Source organism: Stegostoma tigrinum, chromosome 46 (genome assembly GCF_030684315.1).
Source record: "Stegostoma tigrinum isolate sSteTig4 chromosome 46, sSteTig4.hap1, whole genome shotgun sequence".
Taxonomy (NCBI): Eukaryota; Metazoa; Chordata; class Chondrichthyes; order Orectolobiformes; family Stegostomatidae; genus Stegostoma; species Stegostoma tigrinum.
Window position 1 is genome coordinate 3,289,943 of NC_081399.1, and position 22,750 is coordinate 3,312,692.

The 22,750-nt window shown below is 40.4% G+C and overlaps 1 protein-coding gene across 1 annotated transcript; it reads right to left on the minus strand.

The window, feature by feature from the left end:
• Positions 1–5,720: 5,720 nt before the first annotated feature.
• On the minus strand, positions 5,721–21,090 carry LOC132207370 (probable G-protein coupled receptor 139). Its single transcript, XM_059642785.1, has 5 exons — positions 20,986–21,090; positions 15,757–16,635; positions 14,131–14,255; positions 9,838–9,944; positions 5,721–5,805 (listed from the first exon to the last, which is right to left on the minus strand). Exons 1-5 carry the CDS (start codon positions 21,053–21,055, stop codon positions 5,721–5,723), a joined length of 1,266 nt encoding a protein of 421 aa, XP_059498768.1. The 5' UTR covers positions 21,056–21,090.
• Between the last annotated feature and the right edge of the window lie 1,660 nt (positions 21,091–22,750).

The window sequence follows — 22,750 nt, forward strand, 5'->3', positions numbered from 1 at the left end:
TTCACCTGGAAGAAACATAGGAAAAGGCCCGAATATTACGTCAGCAGATCAAAGTTTTAAAAAGGCAAAGTAATCTGAATATTCGCAAACATTTAAATCTAATCTTATTTGATTCTTCCCGTTTGCTTCTAGCACAAAGACAAGCAAACAAACAAACATATACACTGAATAAATCAGAAAAAGAATAAAAGTGTTACAGCCAGACAGTTTACAGAAGCTGTTTCCACAAACTGTAACACCATGGTCACATGGAACTGTAACTTCGCGGTTTTCAAATGACATTGATGTATGCAGCAAGCCTCCTGTAGGGTTCAACGTAAATTTACATAATTCACATAACTGAGATCCTATTTTTCTTAATAAAGGGCTGAATAATTTTTGGCACTACTTTTTTTATGATTCTAGGCGATGTATACGTGTTCACTGAGCACATTGTCAGAAGATACAACATGAGCTGTTGCAAAGTGTCAAACATCCTCTGTGGAATCCTTGTTTGTGACAATTCAATGATTAAAACCATAGAGTCACAGAATTATCCAGTACAGGATAACTGCAGTAGGACCTTCCGCAGTACTCTTTGTGGTTGGTGGTTCAGTGATTTACAATGCGAGGACGAAGGGTTCGAATCCACTCTCGGCCGACTCTCTGTGTGGAGTTTGTACATTATTCCCATGTCTGTGTGGGATACTGCCTAGTGATCAGGTTTCCTCCCATAGTCCAAATTCATGCAAGTTAGGTGGCTTGACAAAGCAAAATTACCCGTGGTGTTTCGTTGGGTAGTTTTGTCGCGTGAGCCTTGGGGAATACGGGGTTGCCCGAATAGGACATTGGGATGCTTTCAGAAGGTCGGTGTCCACTTGATGGGCCTAATGGCCTTTTTCAACACTGTAAGGAGTCTGAGTTGCCATCCATGCTGACAAGCTAACGCCCAAATAACTAATCCCTTTTGCCAGCATTTGGTCAATATCCCTCTAAATGTTTCCAATGTCTTTTAAATGTTATAATTGTGCACATCTCCCAGACTTCCTCTGGTAGCTCATTCATTGCATACACTGCTCCTGGAGTGTAATAATTGCGTTTTAAATTTTTCCCTCTCAACTTAAACATATGCCCTCTAATTTGGGACATCCCCAATCTTGGAACATGACCTTTGCTAGTTACAGCTCAGATGACCCTTGATCTTTAAATAAAGTGCAATGCCAGAACTCAGCATTCTACGTTCCAGGGAAAGAAGTGTCCGAGAATAACCGGCCTCTCCATATAACTCACAAGCTACAGTATCAGCAAAATCCTTCGTTTTCTGTTCACAATTTCCAGTTTAAAAGGCTCTGTCCTGTAGCAGAGTGAACAGAATTGTGCGCAACATTTCACATAGTGGCACACTAGCGTCTCTGACAAATGCAGCATGACGTCTATCGGGAATGCAATGACCAGCAAAGGGAAACACAACAAATGTCTTCTTACATCCTACCTGCATGCAACTCCACTTTCAAGGATCTGTGGTCCTGCAGCCCAAGGTAACCCTGTTCAACAATACTCCGCCACCATTATCTCTTTAAGGCCTGCCTTGGTTTGCCTGAACAGCATTCAATGACTGTCATTTGTCTAAATGCCTTTCACTTCTCCTTCCTCTCGCCAGGTTGATTGTGATCTCTTTGTAATTAGAGAAAACCGTCTTCACTCACCACTGTAATACCAATTTTGGTGTCATCCAACAACTTACGAACCAGCTTTTCATTTTTTTTTCAAATTGTTGAAATAAATGATACTCAACAGTTGATATCGAACCTAACCTTGCAGTACATTGCTCATCACAGGCTTCCAGCTGAAAGAGCAATGCTCTTTAACACTTCCAAATTACTGACTTACCAGGAATGCCAAAGCTTGCGAGAATTGGGTAGTAAATTAATTTCATCTGTACAATTATTGGTTTTACCATTCTTACAACAATGCCTGATTCACATTATCAATTGTAAAGCACCAGAAAGCAGTGCATATCTCCTTTTTATACAGCAAACATTCCTGGGTGAGGACAAAATAAACACGTCACAACATTTTCAGTGTGTTACGTTCATGGAAGTAATTTTGTTGCTCCATATCACCCACAGCATCCACGGGGAAATGATGCAGCTGAGTACCAAATACACCTTTCACTAAAATAAACAAACCAAATAACATTGCAGAACTAAAATGCACAGAATAATAGGAAGGTGTCATTGTTCTCAACTATTGTGTTGGCTGTCTTTCAGTTCTGATGATTATGGTAAATCTTAAATTGTATTTTGTAAAGTTGTTAATTTCAGAACCACACAAGGAGACAGTAGATCTTAGGGTGATCTCATTGAGACATATAGGTTTCTTAAGTAGCTTGGCAGAGTAAATTCTCAGACAATATGTTCCTTCATTGCACAGTCTCATGCAGACAATTTCAGAATAAACTGGCGCTAATTTAAGAGCGAGATGAGGAAGAAATGCTTCTCAGACAGCGTTACAATTCTTTCGAACATGCCTCAGAGAGCTGTTTAGATAAATTTCTTGCATGTTTGTAAAGATAAGCTCGATAGACTTCTTGATGTTCATGAAAATCAAGGACAATGTGGAAGGCCATTGATGTGGACATAACGAATGTTTAATCAAACTGACTTGAATGAATATGGGAACAAGCTTCAGGGCCTGAATGTCACATTCCCTGTTTTTACTTCTGATGGCCATATACATCGATTTTATTTGGCTGGTGCTTTATTCCAGATTGATGTATTTCATTTCTTATTGTGGCCATATTCCATTGACATTGACATTCCTTTGACGCACCTCTATTTCCTACCTACTAACCTCATCCCACCTCCTTGACCTGTCCGCCTTTCCTGGACTGACCTATCTCCTCCCTACCTCCCCATCTTCCCCTCCACCCATTGCATCCCAAAACCAGTCCAAACTGCCTCTGCCTCCCTAACCTGTTCTTCCTCTCACCCATCCCTTCCTCCCACCGCAAGCCGCACCTCCATCACCTACCTACTAACCGTATCCCACCTCCTTGACCTGTACGTCTTCCCTGGACTGACCTATCCCCTCCCTACCTCCCCACCTATACTCTCCTCTCCACCTATCTTCTTTTCTCTCCATCTTCGGTCCGCCTTTCCCTCTCTCCCTATTTATTCCAGAACCCTCTCCCCATCCCCCTCTCTGATGAAGGGTCTAGGCCCGAAACGTCAGCTTTTGTGCTCCTGAGATGCTACTTGGCCTGTTGTGTTCATTGAGCTCCACACTTTGTTATCTTGGATTCTCCAGCATATGCAGTTCCCATTATCTCTTCCTTTGACATTAGCTGTGCTGTGTCATAGAAGTATTTATATCAAAATATAAAATCTTACCAACACTTTTCCATAGACAGCAATAAGAGCTGCGCCCCGTGGTGCGCTTAAATTTGAAATAAATCAGTTTTTACTCTGGAAGTGAATTAAAGATTACAGTGAAATTATGGTGAGGTGGATGCAAGATATGTAGCATTTTCCAAGAGCTTGGTGAACACTGGAGCAGATCTGATGCATTGAATGGCAAGCTCATGTTCCTATTTCAAACAACAAACAACCTTACAGTACAGCAATAGGTTCTAACAACCTTCAAGCTGAAACTGATGCGTTTTTCCTTTGAAGCTGTCTTCACTTTTCAGATCCATATTCATCTTCCCTTCCTATTCACCTATTAGTTCGGATTCTTCTTGAATGCTGCTCTTATGGCTCCCACCACTTCATCGAGCAGCACGTTCAAGGCACTCAACACCTTTTGTGTGAAGAACTTGCCGTGCACATCTCTTAAAACCCCCACCCACCGCGCACCTTAGAGTGTCCTACAGTAATTGACCCCTTTCAACTGTGAAAATGTCTCAAACTTTACATTATATCCCTGCCATTTTCAATCTTTTTTGAAATTCTATGGGTTTACCTTTCAACATCCTGCATTCCACTGAAAATCATCCCAGTCTATGCAAGCTTTTTTCAGAGCTAAAATACCGATACTGGACAGAATCCTGATAAACCTTTTCCATACCGTTTCCCAATATTCCCATCCTTCTAGTAGTGAGGTGACCATAAGTAGATGCACTATTCCAAGTTTGGCCATAGAAAGTTCTACAAAGCTGCAACATGGCTTATTATACTGCATGGCCCTTCCAATATGCATTGCCACCTGTAGTTATCTGTGGACCTGAACACTCAGATTCCTCTGAAAAATACGTCTAATGGTTCTGCTACTATGCATAACTTCATCCTGTATTTGAACTTCCAAAATGCATCACCTCATATTTTACCCATGGAACTCCATTTTTCTGTCTATGCCTCCATATGAATCCATATCCTGCTGCATTTATTTACTTAGGCATTCTAATTCCGTGTTTAACTTTATTAGATTAGCCTCCATACAGTGTGGAAACAGGCCCTTCGGCCCAACAAGTCCACACTGCCCCTTGAAGCATCCCACCCAGACCCATCCCCCTATAATCCACACACCCCTGAACACTCCGGGACAATTTAGCATGGCCAATCCACCTAACCTGCACATCTTTGGACTGCGGGAGGAAACCAGAGGAAACCCATGCAGACACGGGGAGAATGTGCAAACTCCACACAGACAGTTGCCCGAGGCGGGAATCGAACCCAGGTCCCTGACACTGTGAGGCTGCAGTGCTAACGATTGAGACACCGTGCTGCCACACATTTCTTTTCCACATTCATTAGATATGTCAAGGGCTTCATCAGTTCCCATCATAGTAGGTCTTATGTCTGCTGACTTGTTCTTCTTAACTTGGGTTATAACGTATTGGTCATCAAAGAGTCACATAACTCATCAAAGCTAACCTTCATTCTTGCAGGATGTGCCACTCCTGAACTCTTATCAACTGCTGTGTGAAACACTCCCACATGCCAAACATGGATTTTCCTTCAAAAAGCGGGCTACCATTGCAATCCACCAGTTGCTGCTGGATATTATTGTAGTTCAGCTGGATGAAATCAAACAACTTTTCCCGTGCACTTCTGTTATCCCAATCTATGAGTGCAGTCATGACTCCTGAAATGCTCACCACTAAAACTTCACTGAATTGGCCAGGCTTGTTATCCAAACCTAGGTCGAGCATAATCCATTTACCAATTCGACTGTGTTATACAGTGTCAAGAACATCTCTTAAAAGACTAGTACAAAATCTGCTCCATCAGTCTTCCAAAAAAGCCAGTCCAAGTCAATATCGGAGAAGTTACAATCACCCACCAAGACAACATTGCTCTCTTTTTATATCTTTCCAAAATCTGATTACATATTTGCTCCTTTACCTCCCGTTGACTGTTGGGAGGCCCCAGCACTGTGATTTCATAGTCCCTGTTCTTGAGTTCTACACATATTGCATCACTGTATGAGACTTCTGGCGTATCCTCCATCAATACAGCTGTTAGATACTCCTTTGCCAGTATTTGTCCAACATCTTTTACATCTCCTTTGATCATGTCTGAATCATGTAACCGCTGGGACATTCAGATGCTAATTCTGACCCTCTTTCAGCCAAGTCTCCTCAACTGCACTTCTGACATAGTTCCATGCGCTAATCAAAGCTTCATCTTCCTTCAGTTTTATGTTGCTTGTGTGTTGTTGTGGCCTTGACTAATGTCTCAATTTTCTTGTAATCGCAACTTTTGCAAATTGTACCATCATCTGCGATACTCAACAACACTTTACGTTATCTCGTTGGTACCGCTGCCTGATGAATAATTGTCCACTCTGCGTTTACAGGCCTGTGAGGAGATTTCCTGTTCCCCGCTGGAATCAGATTGTTAAATGGACCAACATTACAGAATTTTGTCATGGCAGTATTAGGTTTGGCTGATTTTCATCTTGTTTTCAACTTTAGATCTACTTGTTGAGGCTCAATTAAACAAGATGCAATGTACACTTCTTTTGAAATGCGTGCAACTTTGAAGATACTATCAGTACTCTAAATACCAGCAAGTCTCATTAATTGCTTTTCCAGTGATGAATGTTACTTTTGTATTGCCCTGGGCACCGCACACAATAAAAATGCCTGGAAACTTTTCTGATAGCATTTTTCTCTCTATAACCTCACTTGATTTTGTTGTGATTATAGGTTCAGCCGCAACAAGCAACTCTGCCAAATCATTAGCTGCAGGTTGGTTAACATTCTGCACAGACAATATTTGAATCTCTGCTACTGGAGAAATTATTTTTTGTAAATTGCCAGGAATCTTTAGCAGCGACTGCCATGGCATTTAATAAATTTAGGGATAAGATTGGTATCTTTCTCATTGATGGCACATTGAACGGTTATAGAGAGTGGGCAAACAGTGAAGTAATTAGTTCGTCACATTCTGATTAAATAACCGAGCCGGCTGTCTCGTTGAACTATCTGCTCTGCCTTAAGGTCTTATTTTTCCACTGTTGCAGACATTAAGTCACATTCTTAGTGCAGTCTTTGCAGAAGAACACAAATATATGGCCTATTAACGTAGTTTGTTGTTCCAACGTAGTGACAGAAAACAAAGCAAAGTCCGCCTCGTATCCCAGTATTTGCATGATAGTAAAATTAATGCATTCAATGAACATCAAAATTGCCCCAATGGTTGCTTGTGATGTCTTTTATTTAAATATTCGACTTGTGATGTCTTTTATTTAAATATTCGACACCAGACACAATGTTTACAATTAAAACAAGAAGGGAATAAAACAACATCGGCCATGCCAAAGCCTCAGAAAATCAAAGTTAAATAACTTTGTTGATAATCTAATTAATATCTATTATTCAAACCCAATATTGGTTAATACTACGCCATTCACACATACTCAGACAGATAAACATATTTCAGGAATAATCTTAAAAGAAAGACAAATGGATAGAATGGAGGGTTCCAGTGTTATTCAATTAAGGCAGATTTTACGGTTGAATGCTGACGAAACTGGCGCCACTCTGACTTTACATGGAGCCTGGAATGTGGCAGTCAGTTTAGGACTTGGTGAAAATGTTTGTGAACTGTGTAACAGTAATATATAATTGGCTGGGGTTGACTTCTTGACCTCTCTTTTGTTAACCCAGTTAGTTCACGGATATTCTTTTGGGAATGAGACTGATGTCCTTACTTGGTATGGTTTCCATGTAATACCACACCATCTGCAATGTGGTTGAATCTGAACTGGCCTCTGAGCAATTACGTTGGCCTGTTCAGCGATACTCACTCCCTGCGAATGACTTTGAAAAAAAAAGTCTCCATGAATTCCTGCCCAGAAGATTCCTTGAATTTCAAATCTTTAGACTGGATGCCCCCAAAACTATATTAAGGACGACAGATACTCTTTTTATTCAGTAGTTTTCTGCCAATATTTTATCTTAAAGTGCTGCATTAACCTTTCTGTTTCATTCGAATAATGGCCAGATTTCCTTCAACCACTTCATTTATTTTGTGGCTTTTTTCAAAATAAATCAAAGAAGGCGCCCTCTTTACTTTTCTGCATTCTCATTAGCGATTGCACACGTTTAAATATTTCTTTTTGGAACTTAGACAATGTTCCTGGTTTTCCTTGAAAAGAAGAGCAAGTTTGTTTACTTATATATGACTTTCCATAATGAGCAACATCACTCCGGTCACAAGTTTGGGTTTTTATTACTGCAACTCACTGTTGACGAATGCCCTTTTTGAAAAGAAACTGCTGTCCTAATATTCAACTGACACAACACCCTCAGCAATGTGTTTGACTTATAACTGCCCAAGGTGGCTCAATGGTTTGTACTGGTGGCCCAGGACTGAGGCGGTTGTCAGTGTGTAGTTTGCATGTTCACCCCGAACCTGCTTGGTTTTGCTCCAGTTTCCCCGCATTGTCACAACATGTTTAGGTTTGGTGATTTGGCCAACCTAAATTACCCTTTGCCTCAATTCATTCATGCAAACAGGGTTTCTAACCTGAACCAGTGCCATTTCCCGCGATTGGTGTATAACCATCTGAACATTTCCTTTCCATGTAGCTGTCAAGTGTCTGTCAAATCAATCACCTCTCCCACTTCGTATGATAGATCGTTCAAACCTGCACCACCCTCTCTATGAACAAAATGGACCTTGGGTCGCTTTCAAGTCATTCACCTGTCACCTTTCAACCTCAGCCGTTATGATTTGCAGAAAATACCCTGTCTATTCACCTTATCCATGCACATTGTGATTTTATAAACCTTTTTCAGGTCATCCCTCAGCCTCCTGCGGTCTAAGAAAGAAGTCCCAGTCTATGTATCCTCTCTGTATAACTCAAATCTTTCAGGCTTAGTAATATCTTTGTAATTATTTTACACCCCTCCCTGTTTAATAAATTCTTTCCAATGGTGGGATGATCAGAATTGCATGTGGTGCTCAACGGGTGGCCTTAGCATGTCTTGAAGGGTCATAACATGACGACCAAGCTCCTGTAATGAATGATTTGATACTTGAAGGCAGGCATGCCAAACTCCTTCATCACCCTGTTTACTAGTAGTACTATTCTCAAGGAAGGATCAACATGCACCCCAAATGCCTCCCTGATCAATCAGACTACCGTTAATTGCAAAAGTCCTGAACATATTTGTCTGACGAAAGAGAAACACCTCACAGTTTTTGTGTTGAACTCCAAATGTCTCTTCACAGTCTATTGCACCAATAGATCAAGACCTCATTGCACTCTTTGATAACTATTTTCACTCTCCACCATACCACAAATTTTTGTGTCATCCACACAATGATGAGCTCTGCCTCCATCTGCCCTCCAATTCGTTCTTGCAAATGACAGTGGGCCCAGCACCGATGCTTGTGGCATACTGCAGAACACAGGCCTCAAACCTGAAAGACAAAAAACTTTGACCACCTTCTGTCTAGGCAATGTTTCTCCAATTGTCAAACTTTTCATCGATCCCGTGTGATCTAACCTTGCTAACCACTTTACCATGCGATGTGTTCTTTAAGGCACTTTGAAACATTATGTAGGCAAAATCTACTGCAGTTCCTTTATCTATCATCTTGCTCATAACTTGAAACATCTCATTCAAATTTGTGAGACATGATTTCCCATGCGCCGAGTCACGTTGACTATTCTTAATCAGCCCTTGCTTTTCCAAATACATGCAGATCCTGTGAGTTAGAAATCCCTCCAATAATTTAACCAGCAGTGACATTGTATTCACTGCCGTTTGTTTTTTTTTTAAATATATCATGCAAACGTCTTATCTTTTCTTGTTATATCACTGGGATATGTGCATCGCAGGCTAGGTTGCATTCATTGCCAATCCCAAATTGATCAGCTGGCAGTTAAGTGGCAATCACATTGCCATCAGTCTGGATTCACATATCAGCCAGACCAGATAAGGATGGTTGCTTCCTTCCCTAAAGGACATTAGTGACCTAGATGTTTTATTTTTTAAAACCAAACATCGGCAATGGAGTCTTGGTAATGGATAGAATCTTAATTCCAGATTTATTTACTTTGAATTCAATCGCATTAATTTTCTGATTTGGGATTTGAACCAGGGTCCCCAGAATGTTACCTGGGTCTCTGGATTAACAGTCCTGTGATACTACCACTCAGCCATTACCTTCCTGAAAAACAAACCTCAACATTAATCACCCTCCAATCTGTGGCACCGTATGCGTTTTTGTTGATAAGACAACTATCTTATTTTGTGGCCAAAATTTCTTCCAATTTTTCCAAAGAATTCCTGCAATAGACTTGATCAAGCCCCTGGCATTTACCTAACCTTATGCATATTTAGATCTATAGCATCTCCTCTTCGGTAATGTGAACACTTTTGATAATATTACTACTTACTTCTTTGAGTTCCAAACTTCCAAGTCACTCGATAAAAACCCTGGTTGAGCCACTGTACAAAACCCTGGCTCGGCAACATCAGGAGTATCATGTCCAATTGTAGTCACCTCATTACAAGAAAGATGTGGAAGCATTGCAAAAAGTGCAGAGGAGATTTACCAGGATGTTGCCTGGAATGGAGGACAGGCCTTACGAGAAAAGGTTGAGAGAGCTAGAGTTTTTCGGTTTAGAACAAATTGACTTGATAGAGGTGTACAAAACGATCAGAGGAATAGATAGAGTGGACAGCCAGAGACATTTTTCCTAGCTTGGAGGTAGCTATTACGAGCAGGCTTAGTTTTACAGTAAGTGAAAGTAGATATGGAGAGGCATCAGAGGTAGGCTCTTTACTCAGAGTGGTAGGGGCGTGGAATGCATTGCCGGAGAGGGCAGTGAACTCCTCCTCATTAGGGGAACTTAAGTGGCCAGAAGATAGGCACACTGATATAGTATAAGGTAGGAGTGGAGGTTATATAGACCTTAGGATTAGGGTAAAATTAGACTCAACATCGTGTGCTGTACTGTTTTATGTTCTATGTTCTACATTCTCCCCGGCAAATATTGACGAGAAATATAATTTAGGATCAATGCCATCTCCTGCAGTTCCAAGTATGGACGTTCTCATTGATACTTACATGGCGCTATTCTTTTTTGAGTTACTCTTTTCTGTTCATATGCTATTATGCTCTCTTTGGATTTCCCTTAGCCTTATCTCTCGAAGCTGCCTCATTTTTCCATTTTGCTCCCCTCATTTCTACATGAAGTGTACTCCTAAACCTTTATATTTCACTTTGGATTCACTCGATCATAGCTGCCTATGCCTGATATTAGTCTGCTTACTTTTCTGGACAACAGTCTTACTATGTATGGTGAAACAATGTTCCTTTCTGTCAGCCTTCGCCTTTACACTAATGGAAACGCGCTGCCTAAAAAGTCTTGTTTTCTTATTTTTGAAAGCAGTTCACTTGCCAGTTGTCCAGTTAACTGTGAACAACCTCCCCCAATCAACTATTGAAAGTTTCTGGTCTAATACCATCAAAATTGGCCTTGCTCCAATTTTGAACTTTAACTTGTGGACCAGACTCATCCTTTTGCATTGTTATATTAAAACTAATAGATTGATGGACACTGGTCTTAAAATGCTTTCCCAACAACATTTTGTTTGGTTGGTTTGCCTTATTTCCCAAGAGGAGCTGCAAATTTCCCACTTCTCTGGGAATATATTCCACTCAGCAGCCAGAGCTGTGTGCACTAAATAGTTTAACTATGATAAATGTGGAGCGATGCATACTGTTTGGATAGCTGATGCAAACTCAAGAGGCCAAATTGTTTCTATCTGCCCTGGAGGAATTCTGTAATCCTCCAATGAGGATGACACAATTTTTGGATATCCCTGCCATTCTGGTGTTTTCATCAATCCCAATTACTTTGCCAACACATCCATTATCGCCATCACTTTGCGTTGGCAGGCAGTATCACCTTAAATTCACTCATTTTGTCAACTGGCTAAGCCTTAGTTAAATGTTGCAAATGAATGAGGCATACGCTCTCAACCTGCTGAAATGATTTACCAAATTTCAGTGCCATTGGTTTTAAAATATGAAACTTTCATCGTGCCTTTTATCTTTCGACAACCACGGCAGTTGCTGACACAGTTTCATTTTGGTTCCATCTGAGATTCACATGCTGAACTCCCAACTAAATTACAACACTGTCTGGAGCACTTTGCTGAAGTAGTGAGGCCCAATACTCTACCAGTCAGTTAATTAGTAAAAGTACATGATGCTTAGGTCAACATACGGTGAATTATTGCTTTGTGCCTCTATTATCCAGAATGAAAGGCATTTTCACCAGGCTTCTTGAACAGATTAAAAAGTGTTTACTATAAGAATAGTCATAAAATAACTGAAGAAGAAGAGGGCAAAACATTTTACCAAGGGTAGAGAAATCAAGAAGGAGCATGTGATAGTACAGTGCCTTAAAGAGAGTTTAGTGTTTTGCTGATTCTCGTTCCAACAGCTGTTGCCACAGTGGTTTAGGAATGTCTGCTTCAGAAGCAGAAGGAAAACCGTTTTGTCATCCTGAGATTTTTTTAAAAATAAGTTGAAAAGAAATGTCTGACAAAGGAAGTCCTCGGGCTTCATTTTTGCTTTCAGTTGTTTCTGAAGTTGTGCATTGATGCTTTAGATGGAGCTCGTGCTCTCCTTCTGCTGTTGATTCAAAAGGACTTTAGTTCTCTTTCTGTTGACAGTTCTTTTTTTTTCTATTCAGTGTCCCTTTCTCCTTGACTTCCTGAAGTATTGTGAACTCATGTGGAAGTGAAGAGAGATAGAACTTCAAGAATAGCAGCTGGATTGGTAACCAGCTACGGACTAGTTTATAAGTCAATGTTTGTCCACCAATATCACTTTCAAATTGTGGGGGATAGTACGTTTGGAGAAAAGAAACCCCAGGGAGTAAAATAAAATGAGATTTCATTGGATACTGTAAAGATACTTCACCGCATCAGGGTAGAGGAAAAGGGTTAGGTATTTAAATATCAACAGAGTTGAATGCATGAATTTAGTGTTAGCAGTTTTAAAAAAAAACACTCTGGAAAGGCAGGTGTCATGAAACATTACTTTAGATCCCAGACAGTGGGCTGGAACTTGAAGAGAAAATTTGAGCACTATTCGTAGAGGTGTGTAGAAGTAATAACAATCAGCTAATGATGGGAGTTGAATTCACTTTCCTCAGATTAACCAGAACACATAGCTAAGATCAGTACAGCACAGCACAGGTCCTTCGGCCCACGATGTTGCGCCAAACTTTTAACTGAAACCTAAGGTCTATCTAACCTCCAACCAGGACAGGATTAGTTTAATGGCTTGGATGTAGTGTGTGTGTGTGTGTGTGTGTGTGTGTGTGTGTGTGTGTGTGTGTGTGTGTGTGTGTGTGTGTGTGTGTGTGTGTGTGTGTGTGTGTGTGTGTGTGTGTGTGTGTGTTTTTAAATGTCTGTAGGAGAGTTTTTCATGAAACTTGTGGAGTATCCAATGAACTGTTCTAGACCTAATTCATGAGGAAGGATGGCAGGGTCGTGGTTGAGATAACGGTACTGAAGCATTTTCTGATTAAAAACGCAACATCACGCACAATAAGATTTTCACGGAGAAGGGAACACATAAGTTGCAAATAATAAAAAAGAAGCATGATGCATTGTATTCGGGGAAAGCAAATCTTACCAAAATAAGGCAAGATCAGGTCAAGGTAGATTGATAACAGATACTGCTGGGGAAATGTTATGACGCTTGAGAGGGTGCAAAATGGTCTATAAAGACATTAGCTGGCGCAACAAGGTGACATGAGTTATAAGTGAAGATTGAATAGATTGAGGCATTTGTCCCTTCAGCTTCGAAGACTGAGGGGTGAACAGAAAGACATATATAAAATCATGAAGGACACAGTCATAGTATTCTTCCTAGGAGGGGATGGCACAAAACTAAGAGTAATGGGTTTAAGGTGAGCAGGGAAAAATTTTCAAGAGATAAAACGGACAACATTTTCATGCAGAGGATAATGCATGTATGGAGCCAGCTGTCAGAGGCAGTGTTTGAGGTAGATGCTATTTGTACATTTCAACCAGATATGTATGTTTATGTGAATGGGAAGGCTTTGAGGGGACAATGGTGAAATACCGGCATATTGGATCAGGTCAGGTTTGCGCATCTGGCGAATGTGGATGAGTTATAAAAAATAATCTGTTTCAGTGTTCTGTGACTATACGATTGTCAATATTTTGGAAAGCCAAGGATGGTCATTTAAATTGAAAATAGGATGGGAACAAGACAAGCGTGTTTCCTTCAGGGTAATAGGAACTTGTAACAAGCCCAAAGAACCATGGATGATCAGAGATATTCAGTATGAGACAGAATCAAGGTAACAAGTAAGTGGAGGCATTCATGGAGTACAGAATTTGCAGAGTGATGATTAACAAAGCAATTAGGAAAGCAAAGAGGGAGCATGAGAAATCGCTGGTGACTAAATTTAGGGAAATCCTAAAACATTCCAATATAAATTCAAGGAGAAGATGAAAAAAACTGAGGGGGGGTGGCTACAATCTGCATGTGAATCCAGATTTGATCAGTAGGGATTTGAATCAATATTTTATATCGGTTGTCATTCAAGAGAATGGTGATAATGGTTTGGAGTCCAAGGGGAGAGAATGTGAATAGCTTGAGCAAAATTGATAAAGGAGAAGGTGTCGGAGATGCTTACCGGTTTAACAGTGGACAAATCTCTAGGTCCACAAAAATTGTGTCCCAGGCTGCTTTGGAAGGCAGGAGTGGAGGTTGATGGAGTGATGACCCAAATTCTTAAATTCATCTTTTGCCAAGGGGGTACTGCCGAAGAATTCGAGAACTGTTAATATGGTTTCAATTTTTCAGAATGTTGGCAGAGATAACCAGAACAGACAGATAATGACAGAACAGTGAGTGTCACATTAGTGTAGGGAAATAGTTGAAGAAAATTCTGAAGGAGTACATTTATTTCCATGAGAAGGTGCAAGGATTAACCGGATATAGTCAGCATGGCTTTCTCAGAGGTATATCATGACTTACAAAGTTGTTCAATTTTTTTGAGGTGGATCCTCATGTGACTATGAGGTAGTACACTTGATTTGTTTAGGTCTTTCAGTGAATCGTGGCATTACAAATAGGTGTAATTGTATTTTGCTAGGTTGCTGATTATCATGATGGACACGGATAGCTTCAGGTAAGCTCTGATGAACGTTCATATAATTCTTAGGTTCTATCCTCTGAATATTGGATGTATTGATAATGTGTGAACAAACAAGAAGCAATCACATATGAAATTCCTGATCAAAGTACAGCTGAAAGCCAGATCAATCTCAAGACTTTCCCTGCTAGACTGGTCATCTCAATGCTCTAGGCCTGAAATGTCAGTCTTCCTATTCCTCAGATTCTGCTTGGCCTGCTATGTCCATCCAGCTCTACACCTTGTTATGCCAGGTTTCTGGTAACTGGGTGATTAATTCTGGAAGCAAAGGCTTTACACTCGCTTTGACTCAATGTTGCTTTCCTGTCAATGCCACTTATTGCTCGGTTACCACCCTTGACAACAGTTATTGACCCAACAAAAAGAGGGCGAGTTAAATCTGTATCAACTTGCCACTAATTTTATCCATTTAGGTGAAAACTGCATAAAATAAACAGCTGCTTGGTTAAGAAAATATTAACTTCAATCAAGTAATTAATAAAAGCAAAAATCCAAGTGCACATTAAATGATTTTGCAATAATGTTTCCTGAGAAGTCAACAAACATAAAGGCTGATACCCAAGAATAGCAGCTCAGGCTAGCCAGGTGACATATTTCAGTCCGTGGGATTATTTTCACTCTTCCAGTAAAGGGTCTATAACTTTCCAAAGGTTGAGCTGCTGAGTTTTCTTTTCTGGCATGCTGAATTCCTTCATTTCTATCTTTTATTCTTAGTACCTACCTGAAGTTCCCTAAACTGTGCAGATAGCAGAGAAATCTGAACGAAAAGTGCTTTAATTTCCCAAATGACCATGAGCCTTTGTTTATTGTGAATAGAATGTTCCACCTGCAGCTGTAAATGATTTTGACGCTCAAAAAGAAAAGAAACAATGTTCTCCTTTTTTTGGCTTGACACAAAACAATTGTGACACCACTCATGAAAAAGAAATATATAATTTGAGAGCCTTCCTTATTCTTTATTGAAACGTCCAGATTTGAATTGAGGAAATTAATGTATAAGAGATTTAGTTCTCTGTATCGGAGCTTGTTGATACATGAGAATAAAAGGAGATGGAGAATAAGATATTTATCACTTTTACTTTCGATTAACTAGCATCAGAATACCTGACCAAGGAGATGTCAATGCTTTTCTCAGCTCTTGCCGGAATTTACTTTGAGTGGCTGCGTAAATGCACACATTTGCACATGAATGGAAATACATGAGCATGTAGCCAGTTTCAGTGGCAATGTAGGCAGGAGCTGCATAATTAGCTTGATAATGTGCAGTGTTTGTTATCCTTGTGGCTAAAAAGCTCACCGCTGCTGTCAGCCACAGAATAATGAAACTGGCCGAAATCGCAAACAGCAAAATAATGGATTTTCTTCGACTCTCGACCTCTCGGTCTTTTTGACGCTCACTGCTGCATCCCCGAATGGCCCTGCGAGATCTGTTTGCTACTACAATGCGTCTGACTGTCAAGAAATTAAACGTGAAAATCGACAAAAATGGAAGACAAACTACAAAAATACTTTGTAACCAAGAGAATACTACACCTGCAAGGGACATGAAGAAGTTCACATTGGCACGACAACCCCATTGTAAATGATCAATTAGTTTCTCAGGTTCATAAGCAAACCAATAGGGTACATTAGCAACTAAAACCAGAGCAGTGCTGCTCATGATAACTGCAGTTGCTTTCCTACCTCTGCAATACTTTGTTTTCAGTCTTTCACAACATATAGCGATATATCGATCAAGTGTGAACAGGACTGTGAACCACACAGCCAGATACAGGCTGACTGAGTTCATGAAGATAATGAACTTACAAACTCCAGTGTAGGAGAAGAAGGAATGTATAAAGTGAAAACTGAAAATGTGATGGATGGTTACATTGAAGAATATGATCAGAATAGCTGCTGCTGCCATCGCCAGCATGTATGCACAGGTACAATCAGAAAGGCCGCAGTTTCCCCTGGAGAGAATCATTATCGCCACCAGATTTGCTGTGTATGAAATGCAGAAAAGTTACAAAACAGGATCAGACAGAATACAAATATCTGGAACTTTCTTGAAAAAGTACACAATGGCATTAATACTCAGCCTTCTGTATAGATATATTCTTAATTAAACATACATTGAATTTTGTAGATTTCATCATGTGATAACCATGGAATACTCAGAATAGAGAGAATGCAAGATTCAGTAGATACCAGCATCGTCGAATTAAGTTGTTTTGAACTAATACATAGAGCAAATCATAATCTAACAGTTTTTTTATTAATATAGGCACAATTGCTTTCCTAGTAGTGTTATTGCTGGACTGTTAATTCAGAAGCCCAGGTAATGGCCTGGGAGCCTAGGTTCAAATCCGACCACAGCAGATGGTTGAACTTCAATTCAATACAAATTTGGATTTTAAGAGTCTTGATTGTTATTCTGTTAACTGTAATAAAAACAATCTACTTGTTTCGTTAATGTCCTTTAGGGATGGACATTTTCATGCTTACCAGGTCTGGCCTTTAAATGACTCCAGAACCGCCGTGATGTGGTTTACTGTTAACTGCCCTGTGGCCAATTATGGATTGGCAAGAAATTCTGCATTTAAAAAAATGAAGTGGAGACTGCCAAGCAAATTTGCCTCAATATTTTTTAAATTCTCAATACACGTTAAAATGAATTATTCAATGAACAAAAATTAGATCAGAATAGTACCAAACTAAACTTTTGGCTTTTGAATAAAATTACCAGAATTTTTCAGACACTGATAGAAACATGGAAACAGAGAAAATAAGTGCAGGTGTAAGCCATTTAGAATTGAAGCCTGCAGCCACCTTTCAACCCGATCATGGCTGATCATGCAATGACATTATTCTATTCCCATCTTCTCCCCATGCCCATGATCACGTTCACTGCAAGGACCACACCCTAATCCCTCTTGCATATATCGAATGCATTCGCTGCAGCAGCTTCCTGTGGGATAGAATTCCGCACATGCACAACTGTCCGAGTTAAGAAATCATTCCACATCTCTGTCCTTATTTCTTACAGCTTATACTTAAAATGTGATTTGAATTCTGCACTTGAAGGAAATTCCTTCTTGCATCTATATTGTACACTCCAATTAGGATTCTCTACGAGGTTGCCCCTCATCCTCTGAAATTCCAGTGAGTACAAGCCCAGCCATTCCAGCCTCCTCTCAGTAAGTACTGTCATCTCCAGAATCAGTTAGGCAAAACTTGACTGGAGTCCTTCAGTTACACCACTTTCCTGCCTCAGTCTACCAGACCAAAGCTGCATGCAATAGTAAGTTGTGGCTGTAAGATAGCCATGTATAAGTACAACAGAATATTCTTTCTCCAATACCCAAATCCTCTCACTATGAAGTAGAGCATAGCATTAATGTTCCTCAGTGCCTGCTGCACTCACATGCCAACCATCAACGATCGTTCCACCATGAAACTTAAAACTGCCATTACTTGGACCATAATCAATCCTCCTGTTTTGTGGCCCACACGGATAACCTCTCATTTATTCTAATTATGTTTCATTTACGAACTATTTGCCCACTCAGCCAGACTATGCAAGTAACTCTGCAGCTTGTCAGCATTATCGTCACTGTACACACTGACACTGCAAGTCTGGGAAAAAAAAGCTTTCAACTCCTTTGCTCAATCCGTTCGTGTATATTGTGAGCTGCTCAAGTCCGAGTACTGAAACCTCCACCAACACACTTTTCACTGCCTGGAACTCTGACATGAGGTCACTTATTGCACCTCTCTGTTCCTGTCTGCCAACCAATTCTCTATCCATGTGAATGCATTCCCTCGATGCCATGAACTTTCATTTTCATGACTAATCTCTTGTGTGAAGCTTGTTAAAACACTTTTGAAAGTCCATATACACAACAGCTTGTAACACAGCATCATTTTGTAAGCTACTGGTAACATTCTCAGTAAAAATCTGGAAGATTTCTCAAGCTTGGATTCCCTTAAGTCAATCCATGCCGACTAGATCCTGCTCACTGTCTTCCAAATGCTCCGTCATTACATCCTTAAAGACTGATTCCAACATTTTCCCCAACATTGATGTCAGGCTATAGGCCTATAATTCTCCGTTATCAGATATGTCCGACTATCAGATTCTTTTCTCACTGAGAAGTCACACTTTTAAAATCCTGACTATTACCTTAGCAGAACAAAACTGTGGGGTGGTACAGTGGCTCAATGGGTAGCACTGCAACTTCTCAGCACCAGGGACCCAGGTTCGATTACAGCCTCAGGTGACTGTCCGGGTGGAGTTTGCACATTCTCCCCGTGTCTGCATGGGTTTCATCAGGGTGATCCGGTTTCCTCCCACACTCCAAAGATGTGCAGGCTAGGTGGATCAGCCATGCTAAATTGCCAAAGTGTTCAGGTGTGTGTGGGTTACAGAGGGATGGGTCTGGATGGGATGCTCCAAGGGGTGGTGTGGACTTGTAGAGCCAAAGGGCCTGTTTCCACACTCTAAGGAATCTAATCTAATCTTAAAAAAGCAATGCAATCTGAATATTGTCAAAAAACTTAAATCTAATCCTGATTGATTCTCATATAAATACAAACCAATAAATCTATTTAATTGATAAATTTAAAGAAGTGAAAGGAAAGAGACATAACTGTCCAGTTTATGTAAGTTGTTTCCACAAACTGTAAAAACATGGACACAAGGAATTGTACCTTCTTTTGTTTACAATGACATTGATGTGTGCAGATAGCTTCCTTTACAATCCAATGTGTGTTGATATAATTCAGATAACTGATTTTTTTTTTCTGAATGAAGTGCAGAATAACCTCCAGTTGGTCCGAACATCTATGTTTCTACGGGATGTATACATGTTCACTGAGCACATTGTCAGAAGCTACCACAGAAGATGTCACAAGGTGCCAGGGATCCACTGTTGCATCCTCCTCTCTGATAATTCAATGAGGACAGCCATAGAATCATAGTGCCATGCAGCACAGAAACTCACCCTTTGAGAAGGATGACTCAATGGTTTGCACTGCTGCTTTACAATGCCACGGAGGAGGGGTTGATTCCACTCACAGCTGACTGAGTGCAGTTTGCACATTCTTCTCGTGTCTGTGTGGGTTTTCTGCTGGTGCTCCGGTTTCCTCCCATGTTCTAAAGCTGTGTGAATTAGGTGGATTAGTGATACAAAATTACCCTTAGTCTTCCAAATTCTGTAGTCTAGTTGTGTTAGCCATGGGGAGTGCAGAGTTACAGGGATTCGACAGTGGGAAGCTCTTCAGAAGATCGGCGTGCACGCAGTAGGCTGAATAGACGTTCAACACATTTGGATTCTGAGATTTCGTCAGAGGCGACAAGTTGACCCATAGCTACCGATTCACATTTTCCAGCTTCTGATAAAATTCCCCCTACATTTTCCCCATAATGGACATGTGGAAATGTCTTTTGAATGATGTAATTTTATGCATCTCTACTACTTCCTCTCATAGCACATTCCATGCATGCACTACCCTCTGTGCATAAAAATTGCCTCTCGGGAACCTTTTTTCTCCCTCTCTCACCTGAAACCTATGCCCTCTACTTTGCAAAATCCCACTCTTGCAAAAAGACCTTTGTTATTTGCAGTATCGATGCCCTGAATGATTACATAAAGCTCTGCAAGGTCAGCACTCAGCCTTCTACGATCTAGGGAAAGAAGTGTCAGAAAGAAGTGTCAGTCTCTCCATATATCTCACACTGTAGAGACCCAGAAAAAGTCTTCCTTTTCTGTGCATAATTTTGAATTTAACATACTCTGTCCTGAAGGAGAGCGAACAGAATTGTGCACAGCATTTCACAAGTGGCTTCACCAATGCCTTTTACTGATGCAACATGACATTGCAACTTCAATACTTGATGGTATGACCAACGAAGGCAAACATAACAAATGTCTTCTTCACACCTTTTCTGCATGCAAAGCTGCCTTCAAGAAACTAACTTCCTGCGCTGAAAGGTAACCCTGTTTAACAACACTTCCCCACCATTATCTATGTAAGCCCTGCCTCAATTTGCCTTCGCAGAATGCAACACCTGTCATTTGTCTTAAATAACTCTATTTGCCATTTCTCCTTCCATTTGTCAAGTTGATCAATATCTTTTTGGACTTCGAGAAAAATTTCTTCACTCACCAATGTAATACCAATTTTGGTGTCTTCCACAAACTTATTAACCATCCCTCATATGTTCTAAAATTGTTGAAATAAATTACGCTCAGCAACGAGCACAGAACTGAATCTTGTGGCACATTGCAGGAAACAGGCCTCCAGCTGAAATATCAAAACTTTTCAACACTTTCAATTTACAAGACTTACCAGGTATGCCAAAGACTGCAAGAATTGGGTAGGAAATTATTTTCATCTGTATAATTATTGGCTGCACCATTCTTAGAACAATGTCTGAAATAAATCCAGATTCATGACTTCACTTGCAATGCATCAGAGGACCGTGAATATCCCCTACTTATATCCCTGGGTGAGGAAAAAATAAATATGTTGCAACATTTTCAGCATGACGTTCACTGAAGAAACTTTGCTGCTCCATTTCATCTACCTTGTCCATGAGGAGATAGCACAGCTGAGTAACAGGCAGGAATTTCACAAAACTGAACAAACGGAATAACGTTGCACAACAAAGATGATGGGCACATGCTGAGATGAACAGGAATATGTCATTGCTCTCAGTTGTTGTGTTGACTTTCTTTCAGTTCTGATGATTATGTTAAACCATAAAGCATATTTGCTAAGATAGTAGGAACTGCAGATGCTGGAGAATCTGAGATAACATAGTGTAGAGCTGGATGAGCACAGCAGGCCAAGCAGCATCAGAGGAGCAGGAAGGCTGACGTTTCAGGCCTGGACCCTTCTTCAGAAATGCCTGCTGTGTTCATCCAGCTCTACACCTTGCTGTAGCATATTTTATAAAATTTGTTTATTTTCCAACCTCAATTGATCTCATTTAGACTTATTTGATTCTGAAGGAGATTGGCAGAGTAAATTCTGGCAGGATGTTTCCCTTCATTGCATAATTTCGGGTCAGTGGGGAGAGTTTCAGAATAAACTGGCACAAATTTAACAACAAGGACGGGAGGAAATTCTTCCCAGAGCAGGTGACAAGAGAGCTGTGGAGGTGAAATTCCTGGTGCATAAGTATAGCTAAGTAGGATAAAATTTGTGATGTATTTGAAAATCCAAGACAATGTGCAAGTGCATGAACATTGCCAGGAGGAATATTAAAGCATACTGACTTGAATGAACATTGGAACAAGCTCAAAGGCCTGAATGGCATACTTCCTGTCCCTATTTTTCATAGTTCATTTTACACAGTTGTAAATTGGCCCTTGCTTTATCCCGGATTGGTTTGTTTTATTTTCAATTATGGCCAGACTTATTCAACATTAGTGGTGCAGTGCATATCGTAAAAGTAATGAGATAGATATTGATAACCATGTCCATACTTTGCCTCTGAAAGCTGTCGGGGCTGTGCCCCGGGGGTATTTAAATTGCGACAGATTTTTGCTCATAATGTGTATCAAAGGTTATGTTGAAAGGGCAGTTGATTGATTTTAAGGCATGTTGGATCTGCCATGAAGTGTCTGAATGCTGGAGCAGATCTGACACGCCAATTGGCCGACTGGTGTTCCTATTTCAAAGAACAAGCAATGTTGCAGGATAGCAACGGGCCCTTCTGGCCTCCAAACATGTGCCAATGCATTTTGCTTCTGTATCAGAACTGTTTTCACTTACATGATTCAAATTCCTCTTTCCTTCCTATTCATCTGTTTATCCAGGTAATTCTTGAATGTTGCTCATGTGTCTCCAAGTACATCCTCAATCAATCTGTTCTACAGACTCACCATCCTTTATGTGAAGAACTTGCCACACACATCTCTTTTATACTCCCCACCCTGCCCCGCGTCGTAACCCAGTGCCCCTTAGTCATTGACACTTCATTCCTTGGAAAAAGTCTCAGGCTTTCCACTCTATCCATGCCATTCACTATCTTTTATATTCTATGTGTTTGCCCCTCAACCTCCTGCCTTCCATTGAAAACAAACCCAATCTGTCCAAAGTTTCTGAA

What these genes read in the sequence shown, in the direction of transcription:
- LOC132207370 (XM_059642785.1), bottom strand. Translation starts at nt 21,055, where the DNA reads ATGGTGCAGCCAATAATTATACAGATGAAAATAATTTCCTACCCAATT. An exon ending in TGCAGTCTTTGGCATACCTG is followed by an intron (nt 16,636 to 20,985) that starts GTAAGTCTTGTA and finishes TTTCATACACAG; the next exon opens with CAAATCTGGTGGCGATAATG. An exon ending in ATTGACATCTCCTTGGTCAG is followed by an intron (nt 14,256 to 15,756) that starts GTATTCTGATGC and finishes ATTCTTCGGCAG; the next exon opens with TACCCCCTTGGCAAAAGATG.